Raw genomic sequence first — 22,311 nt, forward strand, 5'->3', positions numbered from 1 at the left:
GAGGAAAAACCACAGCAAGCCATGGGTTTTGTGTCCTCCCTCCACCAACCCACCAGCTGTGAGGAGGCTGGGAACCTTCACTTCTATTTTAGATTAACCAGTTTAGTGTTACACCTGAACCATAAGAACATAAGAATAGCCTGTTGGATCACGTCAGTGGCCCATCTAGTCCAGCATCCTGTTCTCAGTGTTGGCCAACCAGGTGCCTGTGAGAAACCAACAAGCAGAACAGGGGACCAAGAGCGCACTCCCCTCTTGTAGTTTCCAGCAACTGGTATTTGGAAGTAGCACTCACCACAAGCTGTGGGTGATCTCAACTATGTGATGCAGAAACAAGCCAGCTCCTTAAACTTTAGCTTGCCATTGTCTCATTTCAACCAACATAGTTAAAATGAATCACAGCTTGGCAGGTTCAGGCAACATGGCAAGCTACAGTTAATTTAAAACACAAGGAAAGACTTTGGAACTCCTCTTCACAGCTGCACTGGGTGGGTGGGAAGAATTGAGCAGAGGCTTGCTATGCCTTGTTCTTGTAACACTAAACTATGGTTACAGTCAGGGGAAGAGAAGAAGGGGAATGAAACAGGGCTCTGTGCTGCTCTGACAATCCCTGCATGTTGTGGCAGCTACACCCAACTCAGCGATGGATTGTTGTAGTTGCCGTCTCATAGATAAAAATATTTTTAAACAAACAAGCTTAAAACTTAGGCTACGAAAGCATGACAATGATAACCAATATGTTTCTAATCAAATGCTTTCCTAGGTTAAAGCAATTTGTTGGACTGCTGGCCCACACTCTAACAGCACTAACTCCTTCCTTAAGTATCCTCCTCCCGTGACAGAAAGCCGAAAGGGAATGGTCTTTTTCTGTGGTGGCTCCATGGCTTTGCAATTCTTTCCCATCAGATCTGTATTAGGGTAAACATGCTGCATGGATTTCAGAAGGCACTGAAAATGTCTATTTTTATATTAGCCTTCCAGGTGTGATATTGTTTTACAGGCTAGATTATATAGCTTTATTTTGTTTTTACTGGCATGTTTATTGATCAGTCTATTTCTTATTCAACTCACATTGGATGGGCTTGCCCAGAAAAGTGATTAAAAAAATACTGTTAAACAGAATCAAAGCAACCCCAATGTTACCTTAAACTTATTGTACTTACGTCAGGTTCCAATATCACACAGCGCTGAAATGCTCTGGCAGCACCTTCATAATCTTCCAAAGCTAAGTAGGCACAGCCCAAGGAAAACCACACACCTAACTGAAAGGTCAGCAAGGGGGAGCATACAAAAACAAAACAACAATTGCAGTGTTTGCCTGGAAAACTGGTTATGTTTTCCTGTCCAAAAGGCCACATCACTTTTCTTGCAGTTATCTAACTAAAGCCATAGGTCTGATGGAGCTTCAAGAGTCAATCTGCAGGTTGGACACTCGACAAAGATACAGCAGCCACTTCTTGGCTGTGATGCCACCATCAGAAAGGGCAATAAGGGGATGCAGCTGTGATGATGCAAACAGCCCCTGAGAAGAAGCAGATGTATCCACAGAGACACCAGTTTGTATAAAACATTCTTCTTGTAAATGTGATTGTTGTGGAAACTGAAGGAGCAGGATATAGTGGCAAAACTAACCAAGAATAAGTTCCAACAAAAATCTTGTAAATGACATATTTATGTAAAATTCATTGACTAACTCTGTAAATTCATTGACTTTTCAGTGCGGAAATAGCATTTTGCCACTGCCAGCCCACCATAATCCCCTTCATTGTTTCATCATTAATACTTCGTCACATAGAGATAATAAAACCATATTAAATTGATTTTTAAAAGAAGAGCAGGTATCCCTGAGGGGAAATAATTACTAAAACTCACATTTTGCTTTCAAAGGGGTCTTTTTCTGACATAGCTGACCAGGTCCAACAAACCAAGTTTTGTGTGCTGGGTTACAAGTTCCTAGTCCCTCTTCCCCTCCTGCACCAGCCTCTCTCGGTTTCTTAAATTATAGTTTCCCATGAAATTTTAACCGGGAAATGAGTTTAAAGGTTCAGCTACCCCCCAACTGCAGAGAGCTTCTCTCTAAAACAGTGCCACTCGTAAGCTGGCCCTACAGCACCATATGCTAGGCTGCACCTGCATCTTTGCATAGGCCAGAAGAGAGCTATTTTTCAACGGTATCAATGATGAAATACAGAATGGAGTAATCTTAGGCTGTTAAAATTTGAAAGTCCAGATAAAGCAGTATTGGGGGTTTTTTCCTGCCAAAGGGAGGCCTGTGTATGTGTGTGCCTCTGTCTAATTAGAGGCAGCATTGGAATGATTCTATAGAGACACATTTTTCCGAGGAAGAAAGGGTACTGCCACTGAATTGCAGGAAGTATGTTTAAGTCATCTTTGTAGGAGATGGAGGCCTTTAGAGGGCCCAACAGTGAAATAATTGCAAAGAAAAGCTGGAGTGAGAGAAACCATGACTTCCGTAGGCAATTATGTTGGTTGGAATGGGATCTGGCAAATCACTCACAACTGAGAAAAAAACAAAACAAAACCCTGAGGCTCTGAATAATCACTAAATGCAGGGGGATGTTTCTGGTAGCAAACTATTTCCCTGAACCGCAGTTGCAGACAAGAGGGAATACAGCATGAGAAACATTTCAAGGGAAATTTTCACCTGGAACAAGCTTCCTACCTTCCTACTTTAAACGCCCCCCCCAAAAAAGTGGCTTATATATTTGCACTACTGATTGCAGAGAAAAAGTACTAATTAGTAAGGTAAAGGTAAAGGTACCCCTGCCCGTACGGGCCAGTCTTGACAGACTCTGGGGTTGTGCGCCCATCTCACTTAAGAGGCCAGGGGCCAGCGCTGTCCGGAGACACTTCCGGGTCACGTGGCCAGCGTGACATCGCTGCTCTGGCGAGCCAGAGCCGCACACGGAAACGCCGTTTACCTTCCCGCTGGTAAGCGGTCCCTATTTCTCTACTTGCACCCGGAGGTGCTTTCGAACTGCTAGGTTGGCAGGCGCTGGGACCGAGCAGCGGGAGCGCACCCCGCCGCAGGGATTCGAACCGCCGACCTTTCGATCGGCAAGCCCTAGGCGCTGAGGCTTTAACCCACAGCGCCACCTGCGTCCCTAATTAGTAGCCTCATTTTATTAATCTCTTGATTGGTTTTGGTATGCCTTGCATCCTTGGGGCCACTACTTGCCACATGGGTCCTCACACTATGAATTTCTATTTGGCTTTCATGTTTAAGATACCATATTCTATGTATGGTTCAAGAGTATATTGCTTCTCCACTGCCTAAGCAGTTTGCTAACACAAACTAGTATCACACCTCTTAAATGGGTTCATGTCAGTAGTTCTTCAAATAACTCTTTATCATGTAAGCGAAGGAATTCAAGCTTACAACGTGCAGATGTGTGAAAAAAAGGTCAGAATTAATTCTGCTTTTGAAACTGCTGCTTTGATTGAAGTGTTAACTTTGGAACTACACTCAAGAACAAAGCAAACATTGGCACATGCATCTCACATTTTAAAAAAGGAGCCTTACAAAGGCAGTTTGTGGTTTTATTCTTGTTCTTGTGTTTGGTTTTAATAGATCTTGTTGTTTCTATTATTACATTGTTAAGTCACTTTGACACATTTTCATGTAAAATAAATGATGAATTGATATAATAAATAATGATGGAGCCTAGACTAAGCACATTTATTACAAATGCCCAAAGGAAGTGGAAATATTAATTGTTTTATATTATGGCTTATTTATATACCACTCTTTGACCAAAGAGTGACCCATAGCAGTGAATGGTGTATTGATACAAAAAAAGTCACTTTAAAATGCAACAATTGCACGGTCAAACATCAAAACAGCAGCAACATAATACTTGATAGCGGCCTATTTACAGTGAATTGGCCCAAATGTGATGATAGACATCTCATTTAACCTAGCCACTCCTTTTCACCTCAACCTTTAGTTTAGGGTCTAATTAAGGTTTCACACTCAAATTTTCAGTTGCTGACCTTCAATGCATCATAATAGTGGTTTCCCCAACAGCAGAAAAGTGCAAACATGGGTTGCATGAAGATATTATGTAAGGCTGTTTGCACAGTAATAGGAAATCCTTTCAGAGAAGGATTTCCTACCCAATCCTTCCTACCCAATCCTTCCTAATATAGCTGCCTAAGAAGCCTCTCCCAGAGGAGTGAATCATAGAGATAGAAGGACCTACAAGGGTCATCTACTCCAACCCCCTGCAATGCAGGAATCTTTTGTCAAATATGTGGCTCATACCCATGACCCTGAGATTAAGAGTCTCACGCTCTACCGACTGAGATATCCCAGTAACAGGGAAGGCCTCTGATGTGGGTATGGGAAGCTGCAATGAAAAGGGGCAGGGATCTCTGAAAACTAGGTGGTGGCAACTGCACAAATGAGAATATCTGAATGAAACGTTTTGCCTATACTGTACTTGAAAAAAATAAATTCATGATTAGACCACTACTTCTTCAAAGTGATGGAAAATATTTTTATTAGTTACCAACTGCTCTTTACGTAGCTTTGAATGAATCACCTTACATAAGGGGCCCAGCTCACACGTCACAGTAAACCACAGTTAATGGTTTACTATGAAGTGCCAAGCTGGGTTGTCTGTCTCCTCCCCCCTAGCATGTGGAGGAAACAAATCAGGATCCATAGCTCAGCATTACATCCAGACCAGAAACTGCAGTTTGCTTTGCTCCAACTATATTTTATGACTTCTGCCATGAAGTTCTGTGGGTGGTTTAAATAAAGAAGTCCAAAATAACCAAAATTCAAAGCAAACCATAGAAGCATTAATCTTTTTAGCTACTGGTGATTTTAATAATCTTCTGAAAAATTTGAATACCTGTTTTTAACTGCTTTTTATTGACAATTTTAATGTTTCATTTTATATTTTTGTAAGCCACTTAAAGGTGTTCTGACATTCAAGTGATATATAAATTTAGTTAAATAAATGAATAAATAAATAAGGAAAAAAACCTATGCAAACACAACAGAGCATTAAAAACAGAGAGCCAGGTTACCAAAGTCATCTAAACAGGCCACAAATATGGTGACAGACAACTCTCCCTGGGAAGGCTATTCCATATCCAGGGTGCTAATACTGAAAAGGTCCTATCCGTGGTGGTTGCCCACCTCGCTTCATTTGGTGGGCGCAACTAGAACAGGATCTCTGAAGAGGATTTTAAAGTTTAGGTAAGTACATATTGGAGTAGGTGGTCTTTTAGGTAACCATGTCCTAAGGCTTTTAGGACTTATTATTATTTATTATTATTATTACCCTGCCCATCTGGTTGGGTTTCCCCAGCTACACTGGGTGCTTAACAGCATATCTAAAAATGAAGCATCAAGCGTTGAAAACAGGGCTGCCTTCAGATGTCTTCTAAAAGTTGTGTAATTCTTCAAAAGCCAGCACACAAATATATTGTAAAAAGTTCTTATTGTCTTACCTGCATGGGGTTAATCTTCACGGATTGCTCAAAGCACTCTATACATTCCTTGAAGTTCCTGTTGCGAAGGTGGAGAAGGCCTTTGGAGCGCTGAGCCCGGGCACTGCGGTGCTTTGACAGTTCCCAAGCTTTGTCGTAGTAAGAATGGTCTTTAAGGACATCCCCAAGCAAGCAATATAAACTCGGTGTTTCTTTCTTCTCTACCTCCCGCCTCAAAATTTCTTCTGCCTATGGAAAGAAAGCACCATTTTTAACACCGCTTTCAGAGAGAGGATCACTTGGTTTGCCTTGGTTAGCTGCCAGATGTGTGAGGTAGAAAGTAGTCTTTCAGAAGCCCAGAAATGGCTATACTGGACAGGTGTGTGTTTTAATTTTCATTTTCTACAAGAACTTGAGTCAGAAAGGTCAGCATACACAATACTCTTTAGCAGTACTGGCTTCAGATTTTGAGGGCGCCTCGGCAGGCTGACTTCAGTGGGTTCCCCAAGGCACTGACCACCCCTCATGCCTCTGATCCAGAATGCTATACAACAAGGGTTGTCAACCAATGTGCCATGGCACTCCGGGGTGCCTTGAATGATGGTCAGGGGTGCTGTGAACAACACTGGCCTCTGTCCCTCTTCCCTTTCCTTCCTCCTCTGATGCCCTCTTGTGTCTCTGCACAGCCATTTAGTACAGCAGCCTTGGCTATAAGCTCCACAGGTGAATGGCGCTTCTGGGAGGCAGCTCTCTTTAGGGCTTCCCAGAGGCCACCCAAGAAGAGGGGAGAGGAGGCTGAGGGGACACTCCACAAGGGAGGGTGTTCAAAAAGGGGTGAGGGGTTGCCAGCTCTGCAGGCAAGGGGTGACACAACTGGGCTCCTGAGCCCCACAGGGGTGCCGCAGAAAGAATGTAAATGTTGAAGGGAGCAGCGCACTCAAAAAGGTTGAAAACCTCTGCTATATAAATTGGCACCTGGGCCTATATCCTGCTTCCCTATAAGTTCTACTGAATTCAAACAATATTTGTTGTCATTAGGGAGTTGGTTTTAGAACTGTGTCCATTCTGAAACATATTTTGCAACCAAGAGCAATGCACATGGGGGGGAAGATTTGTTCGGTTTTGCAATAAAAATACAAGACTGAATCAAATCAAAGGTGAAAATGGTATGATTGCTGCAAAACCTGCTTGTCGAGAATTATTAAGGCTGCACAATAACTTTTCTAAAGGAACAAGAAACAGCTTGAGTTAGAGAGCAGCCACGGTGAGGCAGTTAAAGATCCAGGCAATTCTTTCTTCCCCCCTCTCTTTGGAGCAACAGTCTACAGTGTGAATAAACATCTCTGAGGTGAAAAGTGCACAGCGACCTGCTCCTTTTCCTCATCCTTGCATAAGACTCTCTCAAATCCAGGTCACTGAGTGGTAGTGCCTAGTACTGTATGCTAGATATGCAGGCCAGCCATTCAGTAATATTAAACATTCTAGTTCACAAAATTGTACCTCTGAGCAAGCCTAGACTAAATCTGTAGTGAATTCTTTTTCCTATCTGAAGTGGAGGGGTACAGTTCAGTGATATGCCTAGCTTCAAACCCTGGCAACTCCAAGCAAAAGATGATGCAAGACTGAGTTAAGCCAAGCAAACACAAGACCTAATTTTCAAGCCTACTCTGTGGTAGTGATGACCTCAAGGTGACAGTACTACTTTGTCACCATCGTATCTACTCAGTGGTGTCCAATGGAATTCCCCCCCCCAAAAAAAAAAACTATTCAAGGTCTTCTCTAGCTTGGTCTGCAGAGTGATATAAAGAAGTGTCCCAGTAGTCTGTTGCAACTTATTTGCTAGGCAAATGGGGGATAAAATTGCTCATATCCGCCTAAACTCGTATGCCACTAATTCTACTGTTAAATCTTTGGATGTGTCCAGAACAATGTTTTGCCCTGTTTTATTTAACAGGTTCCACTTGTGGAGGCCTGGTGATGTGGACGAGATCTTGGTGGGGTGAGGCTATCACTTATTTGCATAACCCTTGCCCTTTTTGTCTTCTAATATTCAGCAGCACTAGAATGACAAGCAGAGTCCAGGAAATAATTAATGTGAGAAGCAATTTGGAGACAGCTCCTAAAAGATTTTAACACCCATGCCACGGTTGATCATAAATATCTACTTTTGAGGAATGTTAACTGGATGGTTGCTGTGCAGCTCCAGACACCATTGTTTTCAGTTACCAGATCTGAGCTGAACTCAGAGACCTCTCACAGAAAAGCCCACTCCTGCTTAGCTTTCTTCACTTCAGCAGACTAATTTACTTGGAAAAAGTAATTTTGCTGTTGCTATTATTAAACCATTGGAAGTCATAAACCCTTGCTGATCTACTGCAAATCACCCAGAGGTCCACTAGCAGATCCCAAAGTACCTTCTCCCTACCATACAGTATCAGTAATAAATGCAAGTTGCCTACTATGTCTACATTACTGACTTTTTGTAATCTCCTGGCCACCAAATTATTCCAAGGAAACAATGCTGGAATCCTACCCTGGTCATGTACTGATCATATCCAAATATTTACCTCTTGCTTTTTTTCCTGCTTAGTGACATGCTGCTTTTTATAGAAAGTTGTTTTCATAAGTTGTTTTGAGTTCATTTTTGAAAGAAGTGACTAATAAATAAAACAAATAAAAACAAAATAAAATACTACTCTGACCGCTGAAAAAACAATCAATAGAAGAATCACAACTTTACATAATGGTGATAACTATCTGTTTGATTTTTAAAAGGAAAATAATGAACTTTAACAGAAGCTCTTCATTTTAAAAAGCTCTTCTGACTAAGCACAAATTAAAGGTAAAAGGACCCCTGACCGTTGCAGACGACTCTGGGGTTGCAGTGCTCATCTTGCTTTATTGGCCGACGAAGCCAGTGTACAACTTATCTACTTTGATGTGCTTTCGAACTGCTAGGTGGGCAGGAGCTGGGACCAAGCAATGAGAGCTCACCCTGTTGTGGGGATTTGAACCACCGACCTTCTGATCGGCAAGCTCTAGTCTCTGTGGTTTAGACCACAGCGCCACCCGTGTCCCTCTAAGCAAAAATTAAAGCTTACAGATAAAGAGCTCCCAGTTGTGTTTCACACAGAACTTGAAGACTTGTTTCCAGTATTCTAAAGTCTTATCGCAGAATTAGTTGAAAGTATTTCCAAAAATTACGCAATTGCCAATTATGAAATATTTCAATCCAGATGCCTTCCTTATCCACTCTCTAAATACTGTTTTCCTGTCTCTTGACACAAATGGAAAATATTGGCCTAAACTTTTATTCTTGATAGGATTCTCATATTGCTCTGGCACAAGCAAGGAGCCCAACAGAATTTGGCACCAAGACACATACTTGTTCATTTTGTAATTACCAGATTTAGATATTTACTCAGAATAGTATGCAAAGCATGGGAGAAGTTCCACATTATTTATATCAGTCATTATTTATATTTTTGCAGTTTGGGCTGCAATCCTAATACCATTTACCTGGGAGTAAGCCCCATTGAATCCAGTAGGGTATTTCTGAGTATATAGGGTTAGGATAGCACTGTTAGAAATTTCCATCCAAAATCCTTCAATCTATTGTTTGACTGCAGCCTCTACACCTATGCAACTAAATATCTATGGGCAGGGGAAGATGAAGCAAAGATAGTGGAATATGTATTTCTGAAAAAAGAAAATCACAACAGAGTCTAATGTTCTAGTCTCTGCAAGTATAACTTCCTTTTAAATAGTTTTGTTGAAGAACTGCTATTGCCTTTGTGACACAAGGTGTAAGGAAATTCATGAAAATATGTAATTACTGTATTAGCTTATAAAAGAATGACCCTCCACACACACACACACACACACACACACACACACACACACAGCTCTCTAGAGCATCAGAAATTGCAAACACTAGACACAGTATGCTGGGTATACTGGACATTTGTCAAGACACAGAACCAACAAGATGTCTGAGAAACCCAATGTCTGAAAAATTAAAATACACACTAGTCAGTCTACATATCCAGCTGTTAGGGAAGCAAATATGTGGATACAGATGGCAATTAATAAATGTAGACACTGGATGGTTTCCCCAGAACATCCTGTCTGGTTTCCAAGCTCATGCATTTTTTTGGAATTCACACTAAGAAACACTTTTCTGTGATGTTTTACAGAGCAGGATTGCTATTTCTGGGCCAAAATTCATAGACAAGCCCCTCCTCATGTGTGTGTGTGTGTGTAGAGAGAGAGAGATGAGCTAAAACCCATGCAACAACATCAAGATAAATTTTAAGCAAAATAAAACAAATCCTCCCAGTAGCACCTTAGAGACCAACTAAGTTTGTTATTGGTATGAGCTTCTGTGTGTATCTGAAGAAGTGTGCATGCACGTGAAAGCTCATACCAATAACAAACTTGGTCTCTAAGGTGCTACTGGAAGGATTTTTATTTTATTTTGTTTCGACTATGGCAGACCAAAATTTATAGTTACCTACCTGTAACTATAAATTTTAAGGTTCTGTTTCCCCAGACTTCTTTGCCCCCATACAGAAAATCCAGAGACTAAGAATGCAACATAGTGGGTTTCCAAGATGCCCTAAGTGCCACTCAGCACAGTATAGACTAGCTGGTTGGAAAGTGGCAGTGAGAGAAACATTGTCCTTAAGAAGCTAGCGGACCACTGTGTATACTCAAGGTTTGTGGAATTCCTGCATTAGAGACAACTTTGTTACAGGAAAGCTTGGTTCAATTGGAACTCTGCATGCATCCCAGAATTGTTTGTCTGTTTTGGCTCTGCTGCGAGCAACGAGTGAAACACCACTGCAAATCAATGAGAGGAAGCTGTGGCCATTCAAGCTAAGTATATTTCTATCAGGAAAAGTTCTAGTGATTCCTGCCAAATAACCTCTCCATAGTAGTCGATGTGCAGGAAAATTTCCTCGCAGCAACCAGTGTGCATAATGACGATATGGCCAAGCTTAATTAGTCCCTCTGTCATATCTAGTGCAGACAGATGCCCTTATTTAGCACTAATTAAGCACTAAGGCAATGACAGTAGGGTATCCTTTTAGCAAGCATCTTCCAGTGGGGTAAGTGGATCATTCCTAAATTGCCTGGGAAATGCCTTTTCCTTTTCCCACACCTCATTCATCTGGCTGCAAGTTCTGATTGGTCAGAGATCCTTTGTGATCTCCCAGACACAACTTGGTGGGGAATTCATATTGTGATGTTTAATGGCATCATACTACTGGTATTCTTTGCCATGCAATGACCCTTGCACCCCAGTCCTGCCTTAATGAGATCACAACCATTAGGCAATCCTGTTCCTATAACAGGGCACCTTTCAGTTCCCACTTCATTCAGCCTTCTGCCCAGGAGACTGCTTCAGGGCACTCTTCAAACCTGTGCCAACCCTGCAGATTCCTGTAGGCGCAAGATCTCTACTTCATTTCCACTCTTATCCCCAATCTTCCCCACTCTCTTTCCCTTCAGCGTTTCCCCATTTGTCTTTTTCTATGAACAAACGGCTGATGTAGACATCAAGATTGAGGTTGCAGAATTCTGAGGTGGAAGAATGAACTAGCCTTTGGGGTGCCATTTTTAAAAATGCTCTTCTGTGTAAGTTGCCAGCAAATACATGAAAGAGACATATTGCAATACAGCTCCCTCCCTTTGTGCTAGTTTATTATTGGCATGGATTTTTTTAATTTTTATTTTTACCCTCTACCAGTGGTGGTCTGAAATGGAACGGCCTGTTCAGTTCTTCACCTCAGTTCTCTGCCACCTCATTCTGTTGTTTTCATAGGCAATTCTTGTGTTGTTGGAGGTTAGATTAGCCTTGCCGCCTCAGCCAGTTCCTTTTGTATGCCAGACTTGACCCTGTGGGAAGGGGATACTTGCAGAAGTGGGAAGACATGGATGGCTTTGGTACTAAGCACTCTTTCAATTTCTAAGGAGGATCTTAACGGTAGCCCTGGGACCGTGGGAGGAAGGAAGAGGAGAAGAAAGCATGAGAGAAAGAAGGTCACAGGCAAGAAAGTCAGGAGCCCCCAAATCTCTAATCAGAGAGACCAGAAGGAAGTCCTTTGCCTCTCTGTCATTTTGTAGAGTTTTTACAGTGAGTTTTTGCAATGACAAATATCATCCGACCTGGCTCATTTGCTTCAGCTATCTGGAATTGCCTCCCACTCATTCACTCCTGCTCTCTGTTTACAAGAACATTGTGGTACGGATCTTGGCTCAACTTAGTAGTTGCACTTCATGATCTTCTGGTACTTTTCAATTCTGGGATTCTAGGGAAGACCTTTCATGCAAGTCCATCACATTAGTCTTTGTAGTAGTACATAAATACTGTTCTGAATAATTTTATAAAAATTTATGGAAGCAGTATTCCTTCTCATAATGACCCTTACCATATGTTCCAGTGAAAGGAAGTTGCTTCCTGTAGGGCTCTGGTGTACATGTACTTGTGCATGTATGCAACTCTGGAGTACATTATGTATAAACACAGTGAACATAAGTAGATGTACTCTACCTTTCCATGCTGTCCTGCTCTTTCATAGCAGATAACTACATCCTCCCACATTTCAAGCTTTTCAAAGATCTGCAGAGCTGAACTGGTACATCCAAGGTCAAATAGTAAGCTTGCAAGCTGCCGCTGCAAAGGAAGATATTGAAAAATTCAAATCCAGAATTTCCCCCTAGAAAACCATTTAGCAGAATATATATAAGGTGGAAAACAATTTAAAGTGTTTCAAGTTGAGCTTAGAAGGGCATGGGAATTCTAAAAAATAAGTCTTTAATATATGATAGCTAAATAAATCAAGCATAAAAATCTACTGAGTTAGCACTTATAATCTTTAAAAATCAACACAAGCAGAGATTAGGCATAGGTTTTACAATCTTAATTCACTAAGAACTAAATCATAAACACAGCCAGCAGCTCCCTCCTCTCCACAGTATTTCTCTAGACCTGCATTTCCCAAACTTTGGTCTCAGCTGGAGAAAACAGCTGGTTTTTGGACTACAACTCCCATCATCCCTAGCTAGCAGGACCAGTGGTCAGGGATGATGGAGCTACCAGATGTGGACTACAACTCCCATCTGCTGCAGCCAGAATGGCCAACTGTCAAGAATGATGGGAGGCATAGTTCAGTAACATCTGTAGGGCCACAGGTTCCCCACTTCTCTTCTAGACAGTGCTTTGATAATGGAACTGCATGGAGAAATGTCCGTATGAGCCAAGTTGCTGCACAGATGACCAGCAACCATTCCTAGTTGAGACTGCGGCTGGCCATTGTTGACTTCCTCTGCCTTGAGTCTGGGTCATACTGACGCTTCTCCGTATGCAGTTGGGTTAAGGTGTAACACTGACCGCTGGGAATTCTATCAGCATGTTACCTACTGCCTTGTAGATCAGCCACTTTCATTTAACCTACCTCCCGCTGACACTGAGAAGAAACAAAGTTGACAGGGGACTTAACCAGGATCAAGGAAAAGCAAATAGGTAGAAAACAGGCAGGCTGACAAGATAGGATTCAGGGAGATAGAAACAAACAAAAGAATGGGTGAGATGTTGGAACGCAGCCAAAGAGCCCCTAAGAGTGAACTGATGACAAATGCATCACAAGTCTCTTCCCGTTTCCTTTTACACGGGTTTCTGGGAGTGAAAGAGAGGAAAGCAGCTTGTGGCCTCAGGTGACCTTGCATTCTACAGAAGGCCAGGATGGAGGAGTTACGATTCCTGACATATGTATGATTTACATGCAATAGTTCTTAGGTTAAGTATGGGAGAAATGTATGAAATGGGCAGTGCTACTTAGGAAAATATTGCAACCACTGTAAATAATAAATCACCAATATACCTCTCAGTAGGACTCGGAATATTGGTTTGGCCAGAAAAGCTAGAAATTAAAACCACACTGGGTTTTTTGTGAACTGGAAGTTTAAAAAAAAATTTTAAAGGGGGAAAATCCTAGGGGAAAATGTTAAAATGGTTTCTGCTGTGTCAGAGAAATACAAACAGATTGCAAATCTAAGTTAGAAGTTGAAAGAAGTCTCTTGACCACAGTATCTTAACTATTAAGCTGGATTTTAAAGCTCTCAATTTGTGGTTATGTGTGTCCCCACTGATAATATGTTAAGACAGTTTAAAAGGGGGTGGGGAGACAGTTTAATTTCTTTCCTGGATCATGACTTATTGAACATTTGTGAAAGTATTATTCTTTAAGCTAAATCATTATGTTTGGAGAGGCAGAAGAGACTGTTAACAAACAATTTAATACTGGAAGAGAAATCAAAAGCTGGGGAAAATATATTTAAAACAGAGAGAAATCTGTACAATTCTTCACGTTAACAAAACAAGCAATCATTTCCCCAGTGCAATATCTCAGCTGGGGCGTTTCAAAAATGAAATGCTTAAAAATCAAATGTAATGTGAATTCTAACTAAAACATTATGCACCAGTTATTCTGTACCTGGATAGCCCAATGTGGAGGAACTTGGCAACTGTAAAATAGTTTCATACGTTCACAAATTGATGTTTTCTTGTCTTCAAATTGGTCTGCAAGAGCCTGAGAATACAAAACACTATGTATATAAATGGAAGTTTAACAGTATTTACGATTCTGTCTAGGACTGAAACAAAACTACAACAGCACAGCTCTTAAGGCTGCTATTCTAAGCACTCAAACAAGGAAGTAAGTCCCATTGGACACAGCACACTGGAAAAATGAATGGGATGCTATTGTAATGTCAACATGCCATAAAATTTATGAAATAAACCACTTCTTACACAGGGAGACAGCCAACGCTGAAGAGCTTGTAGTCTCAGTGGTCAGCAAAGGAGGCAATAGCGACAGGAGATAACAGAAGAGCAACACAGCTATCACAGCCTATCACATAAACCACTGATGGACTCCACATTAACATTTCACTTAACAAAGCACACCTCTCTCATTTTTTTAGATTCCCATGTTTCACATTTGAGGCGAACATATCCTCAACTTTATAATCATACTAGTTCTACTTGGTGATGCTATCTCACGTTCCTACTCAAAGTTGGCTGCTGCACTAGCTAATAAAGACAGGAGTGTTTCGATTTTACAGTTTTAGAGAATGCGGTTTCTGCTATGGACACACTAGTCCCATTCAGAAGTAATTCTCATACATTGATTCAAGGTGTGAGTGGGGCTGCGCCAATGAGCCCCACCTCTGACTTTATGCACACTGACTTGCCCACTGTCGAATGCCTATGTGTTCGGTATAAACGTTTGCAGTGAGGGAGGCTTCATGAATACATGAAGTGTATTTATAGAGGTGCTGAGGATCAAGATCCCAACTTTAAGCTGAGTCTTGATGCCTATGTTCATCCATGAGGGGACAAGGAGATTGTTCCCATTCATTACCTGAAAACGACTTTTTGATTCTGTCAGCATTTCTCACTTCACCACTGTGAAGCCCTATTCAGAAGTATACACAAAGGCATTACCACCCACTAATGTTGGTGCCAGGAGTGGGTCAAAGCAGCATGCATGGCTGAAAGTTGGGCTAGTTGGTGAGGCTCTGCTCCACTCCCTGCTAATGTGTTGAAACCCACAAACTTTACTTCTGAATAGGGCTGCTTAGTGTTCAAGTGTGTAAATCGAAGATGAATTGAAGAAAGCCGAGAGGTGTCATGTGTTCCAAGTTCCAGGAGGTGGAAAGATAGCCTGTTCCACACAGGGCTGCATTTTTCTGGAAAAAACAGGTCTGTACCTTGGGAGTTGTCACTGAAGGATCAGGTGGCCTTAGTGGCTAGGAGCACATATTTCCAATTCAGGCTGGCCACTTTTAGACTTGGTCACTGTACTCCATACTCTGTTAGCACCTAGATTAAAATATTGCAGACTAGCAGAGATGACTGGCAGAATTCGGGACCAGGGAAAAGAGACAGCGGAAGAAGAATGGAAGAAATTTAAGGACTATCTTTGGAAACATTGTAAAATTAATGAGTGCTAGAATGATGTGGGTCTAAAAATTAAGTGGTTTTCAGCGGTACTGATTAAGAAAAAAGAAAGGAAAAGTGAAAATTATTTTGAAAATAAGGGAGAGGATTTGTTGAATTCATAATACAGAAATTGGAATACAGAAAGGGGAGGTATGAGGAGGTCGGGGAAGTTAAGTATATGAAAGTAAGGGATTGAAATTATACTTGTTTGTTTGTTGTTTGTTTTGTGTTTTTTCTTGATGTGTTCTCTCTTTGTGTAATATTGGAAAACTTAATAAATATCTTATAAAAAAATAAAAAATAAAATATTGCAATGCTTCAACTTGTCCAAATTCAACAGCCAGATTACTGGCTGGGGTTCTATTCAGAAATCATATAATACCATGTTAAAACAGCTGCAGTGGCTGCCAGTTTGTTTCCAGGCACAATTCAAGGTGCTTACATTAGTGTTTAAAGCCCTAAACAACTTAGACCCCAAATATGTGAAAGCCAACTCATTCCCTACAGACCCTCATATTTAGGGGCACATCCACGGGAGGAGGAGAGGGGGGAAAGTTCCATTGTCCAAGTGGAAATCCTTAGTGTTGCTCTGGATACAAGCCATTCACTACCAGTTCAAACCCCATGTGTATAAATATGCATTTTGACCTAATGTGCATTAATTTACATTCGTTTGCATTCACTTGCACCTGCCATTTTAATGCCCATTTGCATTAAAGTGTTTAGAGAGATCCGTTCAGAGCTCCTATGCATTGCATTTTTGTTTTAACCACCCTAAACAATTTGGTGTCATCAGCAAACTTGACCACCTCAGTGCTCACCTCTAGCTCTACGTAATTTATGAGAAAGTTGAAAAGCACAGGTCCCAATACAGATCATGGTTGCATGGATCCTGGCCTAAGATTTGCTGTACCAGCGTTATGTATTTTGAGTACACCATCAACTGGCTTTCAAATATATATGTCTAAAGATAGCAAGGTGACTTTCAGAAGTAAAAAAACACACACAGCAGATATCACCAACACTATTACAAGATTATAATTCAGGCCTAAACACTTTTAAAAGGAATGCATGAACCACAATTCTCAATATATATATAGGCTCAAGAGATTCAGCTGAAACATTCTTGTGCATGCTGTGTAACTTTAAATATCTTTATTGCCATAAACAAACATCCACCTCATGAAGGCAATCACACAATTTTGCTAGTCATTAATCAGCTATCTGATCAGAGAAGATAGCTAATAAATTATAACAGCAGATTGATTATATTCACTCATCCAACACCAGTATACTGTACCGTATCTATGGTTACAGCCCAACTGCAGAGTGTGGATAAGCCTTATTTTGATTCCCAGCCTCAAAACAGATCAATCCACCTATATAACAGGGTCATTTTAAACAATACTTTAAAGGATCTTCTTTGCCATATTTCAGAAATTGATGATTCACTGTTTTTATAGAGAAAACAGTGATTTAATTGTTTGGATCAGAGTGCCACTCACAGAAATAGGTAACTTAGTAGGGGGTATTAGGCCCTTTACGTACATCAGAAAACCCCACAAACATCAGTTGCTGGCTTGTATCTAACACCTACGATTTCAAAATAGGGACCCCAATGGAGGAGGACATGAGTGAAGGAAGGATACTTTGAGCAGTTGACACTCTAGACTCCCAAGAAGACACTTGCTACACTGAGAAAGGTAAGGACTGATACCCCACTGATTGCCAGACTGATGTGTCAGTGACTACTAGCTAAAGCTGTGTCAGAGCATTCAACTTGCTGCTGACACTGGCAACACTCGCAAAATGTACCAAGGCATGAGGAAAGGATCAACAGTAAGGAAAACTGAATTGCTGAAAAGCTTGTTGGGAGGGATAATCACAGACCACAGCAAGCAGATGAAGCAATGTGCAGAGCATTATCAAGAACTGTACTTGCAGGGAAACATGGTCCTTGACACAGCAATCAACAGAATCCAGAGTCTGCCTGCCTTGGAAGAGCTGGATGTCCCTCCCTCCTTGATAAGCTGAAGAACACCATCAACTCTCAGGCATGTAGTAAAGCCCCAGGAAAGAACGGAATCCCAAGAGAAGTGCTGAAAGCTGGATTCAATTCCTCCCTCATGACAAAATTCCTCCCTCTTGCATTGTTGGGAACCAAGGATCTCTGCAGCACCGAAGTGACCTCTCTGAGGCGGAAGCGTGAGTAGTGAGTATGGAGGTCCTGGGCTGCCCAGAAAAGACCTCCCTCTCAGCCTCGCTGATGTGGTCCATGGGAAAGGAAAGCAATACATTTTGTACCAGCTTGACTGCAGAAGTTGCCAGAAAAAAGCATGCATATAAAACACAAACCAAGACCAAAACAGTGCAGGAAATTGGTGGTGAAGTTGCCAAGAACTATTGCATCAAGCCTATGCACCAGAAAAATATATGGAAGCATGAACGACATGTGCTGAATAAACTTTCAGGATGAAAATAAGGCAAACTGGGCTATCACATGTATAAGGGAACATTCTTAAGAAGTATGATAGAATGGGTGCTATGACCTCATGGAATGGTTCCTCATTTGGAGTAGTCCTGCTTCAGCCTTCCTGGGTTCAAACTGAGTATTAGTTTTAGGCTGTTTTCTTGTAATGCATAAACCTGTTCAATCCTCACCCAGGCACGATATATGTTAAATTCAATATTTGCACCCTTGCATAAGATTTGCAATCTTGCATAAGATTTGGTTTCTTTCCTACCTCTCTGTGGTCACAAAAATGTAAAAGGTAAGGAACAGATTCTGCTTTTAACACTGTAAAGCAAATAGTTAGGGAAAACAGTGCCATGAATTATGTGCTGTCTAATCAATTTATATTAAGTTTCAATACAGTGATGCTATTTAGCTACACAAGGAATTTACTTAGATTTAGCCAGCTTAAAAGCCACATCATCTGGCTCCTCAGATGAAATTTTGGTCTGGGTAACTAAAAACAGCTTTAGGAAAATAACATTGGAGCAATGGATGGACTATTACAAAACTAACAATGCCATTTGCAAAACCAAGTAGCAACTGTATTTTGCCTCTTCTGCAGTTAATACATTGCGACACATGCAAGCAAATGGAGATTAAAGGCTCCCTTGCTAAAAATGAATTTAATAGAACAGAGGTGTCACTGCAACATACAGATGAAGTACTTTCAAGGGTGTTGTGGGAGCTACAGATCTGTTACAGATAAGTATGCCAGCAAGCTGAGAATAATAATCCCTTGTAGATAGCTGGACCATGAATTCCTAATAATGCAGCTGAATTTTAAAAAGACTGTAATTTTGTATGCATCCAGAGAAATGTGGCTTCATTTCACTGATTGCTTCAAAGCTTCTGATTTGGATTTAGTGCAAATACTATCCAGGGCACACAGAGTTTAACAATATAGAATTTTGTGTACAAGTAGGTGCAGAACGATCTTCTTTCCATAACCATGATTAAGGTACGTAATTCTATTCCAGTAGGTACATCTCTGAGCTGCCACAAATTTAATCTCTGTGGTCACTAGAAGAAGAAGAGGCTCTCAAAGATGCAAAATGAACTGGAGTGCTTGAGGTTGTGTGCTCTCCCCAACCACCAACTTGTAGCATTGACACAGGACACTACAGTGGGGCTAGGAAGAGAAGCAACAGGTTTGTGCTAGCAAACAAGCAAGCTGGCAATCTGGATTTTAATGTGTGGAGGCTCTGGGCAGATGTTCCTGTGCTTGTCAAAGGGAAAGTATTCAGACAATACAAGCGTAGATTTCGGCAAAAGAAAATTCTGTTTTTACAATCCCACAGGATTCTTTTATTTTGCTTCTAACATGGCTCACTAGCCCAGGTCTTTCATTTGTGGGAGCATCTCACTGCCAATCCTTGGTATGTACATGGATTAAAGGTTAGTGTGCTAGATAGGGTAATTCCTTCACTCCATCTTCTAGGCTCCCTTTTCTCTCTCCACAAGGGAAAACACACATTTGGTTAGGAAATAAATCTTTGACCTTTCTGGCCTGCTTGTTTACCCTGATATTTGTAGCATTAGTATTAGGAGAAATTTCTTATACTCTGCCCATCTGACTGGGTTGCTCTGGCCACTTTGGACGGCTTCCAACAAAATTACAGGAAAAACGAGCAGCAGCAGCAGCAGCAGCATCAAACACTGAAAGCTTCCTGAAACAGGGCTGCCTTCAGATGCCTACGAAAAACTATATAGCTGTCTAACTCTTTGACATCTGCCAGGTGGGCAGTCCACAGGGTGGAGGCGACTACCGAAAAGGTCTTCTGTCTGGTTCCCTGTAGTTTCACTTCTTGCTGTGAGGGACCCTTGTGGTCCCCTTGCAAAGAAAGAAACCTGGCTAGGTGCATCTCAAGCTTGATCAGCTTGTCTCTCTCTCTCTCTCTCTCTCTCTCACACACACACACACACACACACACACCAAGGTTGTTTCAAGTTCACTTTCCAGTTCTACCTGAAACTGGGCTGTGACAGCATGCCGTGCCTGGAAACACCACAGTGGTGGAAATGGCTACACTGGATCCAGCTAACAATGCTCACAGTGAAAAATTGGGGCCAATGATGGCCTGCTAAATACAGATAAAGAATCAAGAAATATGTGGGTGCATATCAGTACTTACACCAGTCCTCATACAGGAAGCTGTAGTGGCATTTTAAGGAAATCTTTATGGAGCACAGAAAATAATAATTCAGCTTTCCAATTCAAACCCCTCCTGCATGCCTCTGTATTAAATCACAGGCAAGTTGCATATGGTACATTATTTGGGATCTTGTCTGTTGATGTTACACTGCTCCTATTTTGAAACCTTACTTAAAGCTCTTCACTTAAAAAAAAAAAAAGCAATGGATTCCTGAGGTCACAAGGAAACATTTAGCATAACTGGCTGACCCCAGAGATCCTCTAATCAAGGCAGTCAGGGGGAAGAAAAGACATAACCAGACTTAAAAATTCACTGGAGGCCAAAATATTGAATTTTTCTGGCTCTCCCCCAATGAAATGGAATAACAATATGATAAGAGGGAGGATACAACCACACAGTGCTATTTTGTTAATGGGTGGGATCTAATTCCTGGCTGATAACATGTGGATACAATAGAAAAGATGATGAAAACTGCATAGAATAGATCACACAATCGCTTTATGAAAGTTAAAAAATGTATCTCATTCTCTTACCAGCGCATGCATCTATTAGAATGAAAAATCTCTAAAATCTCCAAATAACTTTTGATTAGTATTAAAATTAATCATTTTCTTACAAACATTTAAAGAAAGCCAAACCTCACCATCTGCTCCTTCCTTTCCCAGTTAAATCTCTGCATTTTAATGCAGTGCTTTAATACTTAAGTGATAAAATTCTGCAACAAAGCAAGTACAAAGCTTCAAGCACAATTGGTATTCCTGCATCTGGGGTTAGGCAGGGAGAACCACCTTTCTCTAATTAACCGGGGAGGAGGTAAGACACTGTGTGCTGTTGACAACTATTATTACAGACAGGGTGACTCATACACAATGCCAATGTCACCCAACATTAAGAGACCCTAACATTCCGCAGGTATGGCAAGGTGAACAAAACACAGGCTTTCCAAACCAGCAAAGGTTATGCATACTGCCTGCATAAGAGACTACAATTGGAGTTAATTAAGGAACACCTCTGTTCTTCCTATGAGCATGACTGACTTGCTTCCTGTTCTTTGAATTTGGGGGGGGGGGGGAGAGAGGTCACCTGGTTGCATCCTCACCATTCATTCTTCCATACAGCTGTGGCATTTAGTATGCAAACTAAATTTAACTGGGACCTTCCTCCAAAAGGTCACCACATGGTATTCCATAAATCAGATGAGCTAATGCTATCTGCTGCTTTCACAGTGATGTTTTATGAAAAGAGCATTGCTGAAATCCATTAAGCTACAGAGCTGAATTGCACGGACCACCTACTAGGAAAACGGTAATAGGTATGAGATGAAGCCAGAAAACATTTTAAACGCTGAATGCTAAGCTGTGGGGGTTGGGGAGACTGTCTGGGTGCAGCGGTTAGGTGAGCTTTCCTAAGGAGGTGTATTAACCTCAACCAACTTTGAACTCAATAACAGAGAGACATGCAAAATACGCTCATGGCCAATGATAAAATACATTTGAAAACAAAATGGAAATGTGCACTAGTATGCAGCTTTTGGCTTAAAGAGAATTAAACAAAAACAAAAATCCTACCTATTTATTTTAAACAAGGCAGGCAAAACAACATGTACTGGAAGTCTAACTCAACCTTTTTATGGTGTCAGGAACTTTCAATTTGCTGAGTGCAAGTGAAGATCAGGCTGGAATGGTTTAAATCATGGCAATGTATAAATCACTGAGGCAACTGATTTCAATTGAGAAACTCAATTTAAATAATTCTGAAATGCATATATTACCTGAATGAACAATATCATGAATGTTGTTTGGTGCTATTAACCAGGGAAATGTAATTGCTTACCACTATCTGGAATTTATATAACCTAAAGCAAAATTACAAAACTCTGGCCATACAATCGACATTTATTAGCATGGCAGAATTCTATCTTCTGAGGGAACAGAGACAGATTTCTGGATCCCATGAACACTTATTTGGATGAAAGTCCTATTAAGCAAAATGGGGATTTACTTCCAATTAAAAATGCATAGGATCAGACTGTAAAGAAATGTCCAGACCTTTTCAGAAGCAATGACTGATAGTTAATGGGCAAAATAGTGTTTCTTAAATCATAAAATCGTAGAACAGTAGAGTTGGAAGGGACAACAAGAGTCATCTAGTCCAATCTCTGCAATGCAGGA

The 22,311-nt window shown here is 41.0% G+C and overlaps 1 protein-coding gene across 1 annotated transcript in view; it reads right to left on the reverse strand.

Annotated features, from left to right (window-relative positions):
- Positions 1-22,311, reverse strand: part of TTC27 (tetratricopeptide repeat domain 27) — an 88,680-nt gene that overhangs the window by 27,476 nt on the left and 38,893 nt on the right. The window contains exons 11-14 of the mRNA XM_079969480.1: positions 13,962-14,057; positions 12,020-12,142; positions 5,485-5,712; positions 1,164-1,262 (exon numbers count right to left, since the gene is read on the reverse strand). Of these exons, the coding sequence (XP_079825606.1) occupies positions 1,164-1,262; positions 5,485-5,712; positions 12,020-12,142; positions 13,962-14,057 (546 nt within the window). The remainder of the gene's footprint in view (positions 1-1,163; positions 1,263-5,484; positions 5,713-12,019; positions 12,143-13,961; positions 14,058-22,311) is intronic.

The sequence above is a fragment of the Podarcis cretensis genome (assembly GCF_951804945.1).
Source record: "Podarcis cretensis genome assembly, chromosome: 3".
In the NCBI taxonomy this organism is placed as follows: Eukaryota; Metazoa; Chordata; class Lepidosauria; order Squamata; family Lacertidae; genus Podarcis; species Podarcis cretensis.